The sequence below is a fragment of the Heptranchias perlo genome, chromosome 23 (genome assembly GCF_035084215.1).
Source record: "Heptranchias perlo isolate sHepPer1 chromosome 23, sHepPer1.hap1, whole genome shotgun sequence".
In the NCBI taxonomy this organism is placed as follows: Eukaryota; Metazoa; Chordata; class Chondrichthyes; order Hexanchiformes; family Hexanchidae; genus Heptranchias; species Heptranchias perlo.
The window spans coordinates 44,670,886-44,683,416 of NC_090347.1; the positions used below are offsets into that span (position 1 = coordinate 44,670,886).

Genomic DNA, 12,531 nt, shown 5'->3' on the forward strand with positions numbered 1-12,531 from the left:
AGACTCGCACTGAAATACACAGGGATGGACTAGCACTGAAATACACAGGGATAGACCAGCACTGAAATACACAGGGATAGACCAGCACTGAAATACACAGGGATAGACTCGCACTGAAATATACTGGGATAGACTAGCACTGAAATACACAGGGATAGACGAGCACTGAAATACACAGGGATAGACTAGTGCTGAAATAAACAGGGATAGACTAGCACTGCAATATACTGGGATAGACTAGCACTGAAATACACAGGGATAGACTCGCACTGAAATACACAGGGATAGACGAGCACTGAACTACACAGGGATAGACTAGTGCTGAAATACACAGTGATTGACTGGTGCTGAAATAAACAGGGATAGACTAGCACTGAAATACACTGGGATAGACTAGCACTGAAATACACAGGGATAGACTAGTGCTGAAATAAACAGGGATAGACTAGCACTGAAATACACAGGGATAGACCAGCACTGAAATACACAGGGATAGACCAGCACTGAAATACACAGGGATAGACTCGCACTGAAATACACAGGGATAGACTAGCACTGAAATACACAGGGATAGACTAGCACTGAAATACACAGGGATAGACTAGCACTGAAATACACAGGGATAGACTAGCACTGAAATACACAGGGATAGACTAGCACTGAAATACACAGGGATAGACTAGCACTGAAATGCACAGGGATAGACTCGCACTGAAATACACAGGGATAGACTAGCACTGAAATACACTGGGATAGACTAGCACTGAAATACACAGGGATAGACTAGCACTGAAATACACAGGGATAGACCAGCACTGAAATACACAGGGATAGACTAGCACTGAAATACACAGGGATGGACTAGCACTGAAATACACAGGGATAGACTAGCACTGAAATACACAGGGATAGACTAGCACTGAAATACACTGGGATAGACTCGCACTGAAATGCACAGGGATAGACTAGCACTGAAATACACAGGGATAGACTAGCACTGAAATACACAGGGATAGACTCGCACTGAAATACACAGGGATAGACTAGCACTGAAATACACAGGGATAGACTAGCACTGAAATACACAGGGATAGACTAGCACTGAAATACACAGGGATAGACTAGCACTGAAATACACAGGGATAGACGAGCACTGAAATAGACAGATAGTCTGTGTAAAGTCAAACCCCAGAGAGGGGCCTAAATTTACTGCAGGAAGAAGGGGTCAAATGGTGTTCTCTTGTGCTGGAAAGTTCTTTGTTTCTATGTTCAATGACTGTTCTAGATTTCTCCTTTTCCAGAAATTTCTCTTCTATGCGCTGAAGAGCAGTGATGTGCTGGATATCCTGGTGCCCATCCTGTATTACCTGAATGACGCCAGAGCTGACCAGTGTAAGCTACCCTCTGACCCACACTCTGCACCTACACTGCATGATTACTTTCCTTACCCATTGAGTAGCCGAGGTGAAAGGTCAAGGCCGGCAGTGAGGGAACCAACACATGATTGGAAAGGGTAAAAAGAGATCAGGCAAACCGGGAAGTTTCGCAGGAGATTACATGGCTGAGGAGTGAGCGGGTGAGGATGCTGGGAGGAGGGAGGGAGGAATTGTCTAGACATCATGCTCCAGCCATCATGAATGTGGGGCAGTCTTGATGGACCAGCTGGTCTTTTCCTGCCTGTTAATTTTGTAAATTCGTTTGTAAGTCATGTTCGCTGGACTCTCGGCATTTTAAGTCTGTGGGTTGAAGCAGGCAGGGCAGGCTGATGCTGCATTAATCTGGCACAGGTTCCGTGCTGGTGCTGCCGTCAACTCCCACTGTGCCAAACCCGGCCTCAGAAATCTGGGAGGTTTATCTTGGAGTCGGAGCTGGGGAGCTGCAAACCAGCACCCTGTGGCATTACGAGCTCCTAATCCTCAGATCATCACTTAGAGCCGCAGGTGGTGAGAGTCCCGATCCCAACGACAGGAAGGAGGGATTGTGTTTTGGTGGGGGGGTGGGAGTACGTCAATCTTTAGAGGAACAAGGTAAGTGTGAGGTCATTCACTTTGGACCTAAGAAAGATTAATCGGAGTATTTTCTAAATGGTGAGAAAGTAGCAGAGATTTGAGAGTCCAAATCCACAAATTATTAAAAGCCAGTAGACAGAGGACACGGATTTAAAAGAACCGGAGGCAACATAAGGAAACATTTTTTTACGCAGCAAGTTGTTATAATCTGGAATGCATAAGAACATCAGAAATAGGAGCAGGAGTAGGCCATACGCCCCTTGAGCCTGCTGCACCATTCAATAAGATCATGGCTGATCTTCGACCTCAACTCCACTTTCCTGCCTGATCCCCAGATCCCTTGATTCCCCTCAAGTCCAAAAATCTATCGATCTCAGTCTTGAATTTACACAAGAACTCAGCATTCACAGCCCTCTGGGGTAGAGAAATCCAAAGATTCACAACCCTCTGAGTGAAGAAATTCCTCCTTATTTCAATCCTAAATGGCCGACCCCTTATCCTGAGACTATCCCCCCTCGTTCTAGACTCTCCAGCCAGGGGAAACATTCTCTCAGCATCTACCCTGTCAAAACCTCTTAGAATCTTATATGTTTCAATGAGATCACCTCTCATTCTTCTAAACTCCAGAGAATATAGGCCCATTCTACTCATTTCTTTTTTCATAGGACAACCCTCTCATCCCAGGAATCAATCCAATGAACCTTTGTTGCACTGCCTCTAAGGCAAGTATATCCTTCCTTCGGTAAGGAGACCAGAACTACACACAGTACTCCAGGTGTGGTCTCACCAAAGCCCTGTACAATTGCACAAGACTTCCTTACTCTTGTACTCCAACCCCCTTGCAATAAAGGCCAACATACCATTTGCCTTCCTAATTGCTCGCTATACCTGCAAGTTAACTTTCTGTGTTTCATGTACAAGGATACCCAAATCCCCCTGAACACCAACATTTAATAGTTTCTCACCAGTTAAAAAATATTCTATTTTTCTATTTTTCCTACCAAAGTGAATAACCTCACATTTCCCCACATTATACCTCATCTGCCACCTTCCCGCCTACTCACCTAACCTGTCTATATCCCTTTGCAGACTCTTTGTGTCCTCCTCACAGCTTACTTTCCCACCTAGCTTTGTATCATCTGCAAACTTGGATACGTTACACTTGGTCCCCTCATCCACTGGTTCCCCCTTATCTACCCTGATAGTTACATCCTCAAAAAACTCCAATAGATTTGTCAAACATGATTTCCCTTTCATAAAACCTCAAATGACTCTGCCTAATCATATTATGATTTTCTAAGTGACCTGTTACTATGTCCTTAATAAAAGATTCTAGCATTTTCCCAATGACTGATGTCAGGCTAACTGGCCTGTAGTTCCCTGTTTTCTTGCTTCCTCCTTTCTTGAATAGCAGGGTTACATTTGCTACCTTCCAATCCACTGGGACCATTCTGGAATCTAGGGAATTCTAGAAGAACAAAACCAATGCATCCACTATCTCTGCAGCCACCTTTTTTAAAACCTAGGACGTAGGCCATCAGATCCAGGGGATTTGTTGGCTTTTATTCCCATTAATTTCTCCAGTACTTTTTCTTTACTAATCTTGATTACTTTAAGCTCCTCACTCTCATTAGACCCTTGGTTCCCCACTATTTCCGGCATGGTTTTTGTGTCTTCTACTGTGAAGACAGATATAAAATATTTGTTTAACATCTTTGCCATTTCCTTATTCCCCATTATAATTTTTCCTGTCTTTGCCTCTAAGGGACCCACACTTACTTTCGCTAATCTCTTCCTTTTTATATGCTCGTAGAAGCTCTTACAATCTGTTTTTATATTTCTTGCTAGTGTATTCTCATATTCAATTTTCTCCCTCTTTATCAATTTTTTGGTCATCCTTTGCTGATTTCTAAAACACTCCCAATCCTCAGGCTTACTACTCTTTTTGGCAACATTATAAGCCTCTTCTTTTAATCTAATACTATCCTTAACTTCTCTGTTAGCCAAATTTAGGAACATAGGAACAGGAGTAGGCCATTCAGCCCCTCGTGCCTGCTCTGCCATTTGATAAGATCATGGCTGATCTGTGATCTAACTCCATATACCTGCCTTTGGCCCATATCCCTTAATACCTTTGGTTGCCAAAAAGCTATCTATCTCAGATTTAAATTTAGCAATTGAGTTTTTATTCTTCAAGGGTATGTTGGGAATTATGAAATATTTCTTTAAATGTTCTCATTGCTTATCTACTGTCATATCTTTTAATCTAATTTCTCAATCTACCTCATTCCTACTCACCCCTCATACTTACATAATTGGCCTTGTTTAAATTTAAGAACCTAGTTTCAGACTTAACGACATCACTCTCAAACTCATATCATATTATGATCACTCTTCCCCAGAGGATCCTTTGTTATAAGATTACTAATTAATTCTGTCTCATTACACAATACTAGATCTAAAATAGCCTGTTCCCCAGTTGGTTCCTCGACAAATTGTTCCAGAAAACTGTATCAAATACATTCCATCAACTCGTCCTCCAAACTACTTTTACCAATGTGGTTTGCCCAGTCTGTATGAAGATTAAAGTCCCCCACGATTATTGCATTAACCTTGTTACATGCTCCTCTAATTTCCTGATTTATACTCTGTCCAACACTGGAACTGCTGTTAGGAGGCCTATAAACTACTCCCACCAGTGTTTTCTGCCCCTTGTTATTCCTTAACTTCACCCACACTGATTCTACATCCTGATTTTTTGAGCTAAGATCCTTTCTCACTACTGTCCTTACCTCATCCTTTATTATCAGGGCTCCCCCCTCCCCCTCCTTTTCCATTTTGCCTTTCTTTTCTAAAAGTCAAGTACCCTGGAATATTCCCAACCTTGGTCACGCTGCAACCACATCTCAGTAATGACTACTAGATAAACCAATTTGTCTCCATTTATGCCATTAATTTATTTATTTTGTTACAAATGTTTCATGCATTCAGATATAGTGCCTTTAATTTTAACATTTTACTATTTTTCCCTGATGTGACCTTAGTCACTAATGCCCTATCACCTTTGTTAAACTCTCTGTCCCTTCCTGACACACTCTGCTTGTTTTTACCCAAATCGCTACTCTGCTCTACAGCCTTGACTTTTCTTTTTAGACTGATAAAATCAACCTTACCTGAAACCTCCTCCCCTGTCTTATTAGTTTAAAGCCCTATCAGCTGCCCTAGTTATTCGATTCGGCAGGACACTGGTCCCAGCCCGGTTTAAGCAGAGCCCGTGCCACCAGAACAGCTCCCTCTTTCCCCAGTACTGGTGCCAGTGCCCCATGAATTGAAACTCCTGCTTCCCACACCACTCTTTCAGTCACGCATTTAACCATCTAATCTGTTTGACCCTGTGCCAATTTGCACGTGGCCCAGGTAGTAATCCAGAGATTATTACCTTTGAGGTTCTGCTTTTTTAATTTGGACCCTAGCTCCTCAAACTCCCTCAGCAAGGTTTATCTAACCTTGTTTTATATATTTAATTAGTTAAAGTTTCTATTCACTCAATATTTTTAGTTTGATTAACTGCCTGAAAGGGAGGTGGAAGCCAATTCAATAATAACTTTCAAAAGGGAATTGGATAAATACTTGAAGGGAAATAATTTACAGGACTATGGGGAAAGAACAGGGGATTGGGACTAATTGGATAGGTCTTACAAAGAGCTGGGCTGAATGGCCTCCTTCTGTGCTGTATCATACTATGATACTGTGATTCAAAAAGACTATGGGATGTTGGCATTCATCTCAAGGGGAATAGAATACAAAGGGGAGAAGTTATGTTAAACTTCTATAGAATCTTGGTAAGACTACACTTGGAGTACTGTGAACAGTTCTGGTCTCCATATTACATAAAGGTTACAGAAGCACTGGAGAAGGTACAAAAAAGATTTACAAGGATGATACCAGAACTGAGAGGTTATAACAATCAGGAAAAACTCAACAGGCTGGAGCTCTAGAAAAGAGAAAGCCGAGGGGTGACCTAAGGTCTTTAAAATGACGGAAGGGTTTGATAGGGTAGACGTAGAGAAGATATTTTCACTTGTGTAGGAGTCCAAAACCAGGGATCATAAATATAAAATAGTCACTAATAAATCCTATAGGGAATTCAGGAGAAACTTATTTACCCAGAGAGTGGTTGGAATGTGGAACTTGCTACCACAAGGAGTGGTTGAGGCGAATAGTTTAGATGCATTTAAGGGGAAGCTAGATAAGTACATGAGTGAGAAAGGCATAGAAGGATATGCAGATAGGGTGAGATGAAGTATGGTAGGAGGAGGCTCATGTGGAGCCTAACAACCGGCATAGACCAATTGGGCTGAATGGCCTGTTTCTGTGCTGTAAATTCTATGTAATTCTATGTAAGTTATGCTTGAGTTGTACAGAGCCTTGGTCAGACCGCATCTGGAGACTGCGTTCAGTTCTGGGCACCGTGCCTCAGGAAGGATATATTGGCCTTTGAGGGGGTGCAGCGCAGATTCACCAGAATTATACCGGGGCTTAGAGGGTTAAATTAGGAGGAGAGGTTGCATAGACTTTGCTTGTATTCTGTTGAGTATAGAAGATTGAGGGGTTTATAATGTTAAAAGATTTCAAGAGGGTAAATGCAGAGAAACTATTTCCTCTGGTGGGGAATCAAGAACAAGGGGTCATAATCTTAAAATCAGAGTTAGACCATTCAGGAGTGAAATCAGGAAACACTTTTTCACATAAAGGAGAGTAGAAATCTGGAACTCTCTCCTCCAAAAGGCTGTGGATGGTGGGGGGGCGTCAATTGGAGCTTTCAAGAATGAGGTTCGATAGATCTTTGTTGGGTAAGAGTATCAAGGGATATGGAGCAAAGGCAGGTAAATGGAGTTGAGGAACGGATCAGCCATGATCGAAATGAATTACGGAGCAGGCTCGTGGGTTTGAATGGCCTACTCCTATTCCTGTGTTCCGAAGGGATGGAAGTTGAGCACTGACCATTGTTAGATCACTAAAATAGGGAGAGACAAGAAAGGAGGTGAGAGAAAATGGCAAAGAGGTTGCAGAGAAGAAGGGACCTACTAAGTCAATATTCAAAGCCTGTGTTGTACTTAAGACTGCAGCACAGCCACAAGCTAGTTCCACATATTGACCCTATAGCAGCGTGACACTGGCCTTATGTATCAGCACCAGCACATCACCAGAAGAATCACAAGTTAGCATACTAGTTTTAGTTTTGTGCCATTCTCTTATTTTATCTCACATCGCTCTCATTCCAGTACTGTACGCCAGTGTTACACAGTGACAGACCTGTACCCACCAGTACTGTACCCCAGTGTTATACAGTGACAGACCTGTACCCACCAGTACTGTACCCCAGTGTTATACAGTGACAGACCTGTACCCACCAGTACTGTACCACAGTGTTATACAGTGATAGACGTGTACCCACCACTACTGTACCCCAATGTTATACAGTGACAGACCTGTACCCACCAGTACTGTACCCCAGTGTTCTACAGTGACAGACCTGTACCCACCAGTACTGTACCCCAGTGTTATACAGTGACAGACCTGTACCCACCACTACTGTACCCCAGTGTTATACTGTGACAGACCTGTACCCACCAGTACTGTACCCCAGTGTTATACAGTGACAGACCTGTACCCACCAGTACTGTACCCCAGTGTTATACAGTTTAAAATCCTCTCTACAGACACATTCCAATTTACTATAAGCTATACTCATAATTATACTGCTCAGTGTTGAAGTGAAGCTGGTGCAAAAATTTGCGTTATGCAATATTACAGTCAGGTCCTGGTCTGCTCCAAGAAGTCTGTGGTAATTGAAGACCAAATTCTGTGGCTGATAAATGTAGATTCTGGAACAGGTCTGTCCAGTTCCTGCTGCACATTGTTGAGTCATTGAAACATAATTCTGTGGAAAGAAAGTTTAACAACTGTGTTTAGATTTACAAAAAAAACCACAGTTCATAGATTGCCCCTTTAAATGTCCGGTATCTGATGAGGAAGATGGGAGACTGTAGGAGCAAAACAGGAACTGGAGCAGTCAGTGGCAGTATCAGGAACAGGGCACTGGAACAGCCAGTGGCAGTATCAGGAACAGGGCACTGGAACAGCCAGTGGCAGTATCAGGAACAGGGCACTGAACTATCCAGTGGCAGTATCAGGAACAGGGCACTGGAACAGCCAGAGGCAGTATCAGGAACAGGGCACTGGAACAGCCAGTGGCAGTATCAGGAACAGGGCACTGGAACAGCCAGAGGCAGTATCAGGAACAGGGCACTGAACTAGCCAGTGGCAGTATCAGGAACAGGGCACTGGAACAGCCAGTGGCAGTATCAGGAACAGGGCACTGGACTAGCCAGTGGCAGTATCAGGAACAGGGCACTGAACTAGCCAGTGGCAGTATCAGGAACAGGGCACTGGAACAGCCAGTGGAAGTATCAGGAACAGGGCACTGAACTAGCCAGTGGCAGTATCAGGAACAGGGCACTGGAACAGCCAGTGGAAGTATCAGGAACAGGGCACTGGAACAGCCAGTGGCAGTATCAGGAACAGGGCACTGGACTAGCCAGTGGCAGTATCAGGAACAGTGCACTGGAGCAGCCAGTGGCAGATTCAGAAACAGGGCACTGGACTAGCCAGTGGCAGAGTCAGGAACAGGGCACTGGACTAGCCAGTGGCAGATTCAGGAACAGGGCACTGGACTAGCCAGTGGCAGTATCAGGAACAGAACTGGAGCAGTCCACCAACACTCACGAGCAGAGAAGGGACTCAGGTCGCCTAGGTTTCAGGAGCGATGGATCGGAGGGGTCAGGAGCGATGGATCGGAGGGGTCAGGAGCGATGGATCGGAGGGGTCAGGAGCGATGGATCGGAGGGGTCAGGAGCGATGGATCGGAGGGGTCAGGAGCGATGGATCGGAGGGGTCAGGAGCGATGGATCGAAGGGGTCAGAGAGATGGATCGGAGGGGTCAGGAGCGTTGGATTGGTGGGGTCAGGAGAGATAGATCGGTGGGGTCAGGAGCGATGGATCGAAGGGGTCAGGAGCGAAGGATCGGAGGGGTCAGGAGAGATGGATCGGTGGGGTCAGGAGAGATGGATCGAAGGGGTCAGGAGAGATGGATCGGAGGGGTCAGGAGAGATGGATCGGAGGGGTCAGGAGCGTTGGATTGGTGGGGTCAGGAGAGATAGATCGGTGGGGTCAGGAGCGATGGATCGAAGGGGTCAGGAGCGATGGATCGAAGGGGTCAGGAGCGAAGGATCGGAGGGGTCAGGAGAGATGGATCGGAGGGGTCAGGAGAGATGGATCGGAGGGGTCAGGAGAGATGGATCGGTGGGGTCAGGAGAGATGGATCGGAGGGGTCAGGAGAGATGGATCGGTGGGGTCAGGAGAGATGGATCGGTGGGGTCAGGAACGATGGATCGAAGGGGTCAGGAGTGATGGATCGGAGGGGTCAGGAGCGATGGATCGGAGGGGTCAGAGAGATGGATCGGAGGGGTCAGGAGAGATGGATCGGAGGGGTCAGGAGAGATGGATCGAAGGGGTCAGGAGCGATGGATCGGAGGGGTCAGGAGCGATGGATCGGAGGGGTCAGAGAGATGGATCAGTGGGGTCAGGAGCGAAGGATCGGAGGGGTCAGGAGAGATGGATCGGAGGGGTCAGGAGAGATGGATCGGAGGGGTCAGGAGAGATGGATCGGAGGGGTCAGGAGAGATGGATCGGAGGGGTCAGGAGAGATGGATCGGAGGGGTCAGGAGAGATGGATCGGAGGGGTCAGGAGCGAAGGATCGGAGGGGTCAGGAGAGATGGATCGGAGGGGTCAGGAGCGATGGATCGGAGGGGTCAGGAGAGATGGATCGGAGGGGTCAGGAGCGATGGATCGGAGGGGTCAGGAGCGATGGATCGGAGGGGTCAGGAGCGATGGATCGGAGGGGTCAGGAGCGATGGATCGGAGGGGTCAGGAGCGATGGATCGGAGGGGTCAGGAGCGATGGATCGGAGGGGTCAGGAGCGATGGATCGGAGGGGTCAGGAGAGATGGATCGGAGGGGTCAGGAGAGATGGATCGGAGGGGTCAGAAGAAATGGATCGGAGGGGTCAGAGAGATGGATCGGAGGGGTCAGAAGAAATGGATCGGAGGGGTCAGGAGTGATGGATCGGAGGGGTCAGAAGAAATGGATCGGAGGGGTCAGAGAGATGGATCGGAGGGGTCAGGAGAGATGGATCGGAGGGGTCAGGAGAGATGGATCGGAGGGGTCAGGAGAGATGGATCGGAGGGGTCAGGAGCGATGGATCGGAGGGGTCAGGAGAGATGGATCGGAGGGGTCAGGAGAGATGGATCGGAGGGGTCAGGAGAGATGGATCGGAGGGGTCAGAGAGATGGATCGAAGGGGTCAGGAGAGATGGATCGGAGGGGTCAGGAGAGATGGATCGGAGGGGTCAGGAGAGATGGATCGGAGGGGTCAGGAGCGATGGATCGGAGGGGTCAGGAGAGATGGATCGGAGGGGTCAGGAGAGATGGATCGGAGGGGTCAGGAGAGATGGTTCGGAGGGGTCAGGAGCGATGGATTGGTGGGGTCAGGAGAGATGGATCGGAGGGGTCAGGAGAGATGGTTCGGAGGGGTCAGGAGCGATGGATCGGAGGGGTCAGGAGAGATAGATCGGAGGGGTCAGGAGAGATGGATCGGAGGGGTCAGGAGAGATGGATCGGAGGGGTCAGGAGAGATGGATCGGAGGGGTCAGGAGAGATGGATCGGAGGGGTCAGAGAGATGGATCGGAGGGGTCAGGAGAGATGGATCGGAGGGGTCAGAAGAGATGGATCGGAGGGGTCAGGAGAGATGGATCGGAGGGGTCAGGAGCGAAGGATCGGAGGGGTCAGGAGAGATGGTTCGGAGGGGTCAGGAGCGATGGATCGGAGGGGTCAGGAGAGATGGATCGGAGGGGTCAGGAGCGATGGATCGGAGGGGTCAGGAGAGATGGATCGGAGGGGTCAGGAGAGATGGATCGGAGGGGTCAGGAGAGATGGATCGGAGGGGTCAGGAGCGAAGGATCGGAGGGGTCAGGAGAGATGGATCGGAGGGGTCAGGAGAGATGGTTCGGAGGGGTCAGGAGCGATGGATCGGAGGGGTCAGGAGCGATGGATCGGAGGGGTCAGGAGAGATGGATCGGAGGGGTCAGGAGCGATGGATCGGAGGGGTCAGGAGCGAAGGATCGGAGGGGTCAGGAGCGATGGATCGGAGGGGTCAGGAGAGATGGATCGGAGGGGTCAGGAGCGAAGGATCGGAGGGGTCAGGAGAGATGGATCGGAGGGGTCAGGAGCGAAGGATCGGAGGGGTCAGGAGCGATGGATCGGAGGGGTCAGGAGAGATGGATCGGAGGGGTCAGGAGCGATGGATCGGAGGGGTCAGGAGCGAAGGATCGGAGGGGTCAGGAGAGATGGATCGGAGGGTTTAGGAGAAATGGATCGGAGGGGTCAGGAGAGATGGATCGGAGGGGTCAGGAGAGATGGATCGGAGGGGTCAGGAGAGATGGATCGGAGGGGTCAGGAGAGATGGATCGGAGGGGTCAGGAGCGAAGGATCGGAGGGGTCAGGAGCAACAGATGGGAGTGGGAGGAGGGGACCAAGGAGCTGCCTGTCCTGTCTCCGAGTCCTCTGCTTCTGTCTCTGGCACCATATTCAACATTTAATGGCCTGCATCTGTGGAATTTCTCATCCAGCAGTCACTTGCTTCCTGTGAGAGGGATGGAGATAAAAAGAGGAAACTGGAAATGCTTTAAATCTCAGACAGGGAAAGCTGGAAGTGCTCAGTGGGTCAGTCACCATCCTGAAGGGCAAAAGGCAGGTCACTGTTTCAGGTTGGGTTCTTCTGCCAGAGGTTTGCCTGTCCGTAGATTGTGCGATATGGTGCGAGAATGTGACTGCAGCCCGGCCAAAGTTACTGCAGCTTTGCTGCCTTAGAAGAATATACTGGATCTGTTCAGGTAACACCATGTAAGTGTGAGAGTGGATTTTGTATAAACTGATTCTGTTAAAAACCTGCCCTGCTTGTGACTGTTGACTTAGTGCTCCAGACCCTTGCCCCCACACCGACACTGACCGCTCCAGACCCTTGCCCCCACACCGACACTGACCGCTCCAGACCCTTGCCCCCACACCACCACTGACCGCTCCAGACCCTTGCCCCCACACCGCCACTGACCGCTCCAGACCCTTTTTCCCACACCGCCACTGACCGCTCCAGTCCCTTGCCCCCACACCGCCACTGACCGCTCCAGTCCCTTGCCCCCACACCGCCACTGACCGCTCCAGACCCTTGACCCCACACCGCCACTGACTGCTCCAGACCCTTGCCCCCACACCACCACTGACCGCTCTAGACCCTTGCCCCCACACCGCCACTGACCGCTCCAGACCCTTGCCTCCACACCGCCACTGACCGCTCCAGACCCTTGCCCCCACAGCACCGCTGACCGCTCCAGACCCTTGCCCC

The 12,531-nt window shown here is 48.6% G+C and overlaps 1 protein-coding gene across 7 annotated transcripts in view; it reads left to right on the top strand.

Moving 5' to 3' along the window:
- The window catches only part of LOC137341292 (protein HID1), a 186,191-nt gene that overhangs the window by 119,098 nt on the left and 54,562 nt on the right, over positions 1-12,531 (top strand). For all 7 annotated transcript variants that reach the window (XM_068004403.1, XM_068004404.1, XM_068004407.1 and 4 more), the window contains exon 10: positions 1,302-1,392. In XM_068004403.1, coding sequence (XP_067860504.1) covers positions 1,302-1,392 — 91 coding nt within the window. The remainder of the gene's footprint in view (positions 1-1,301; positions 1,393-12,531) is intronic.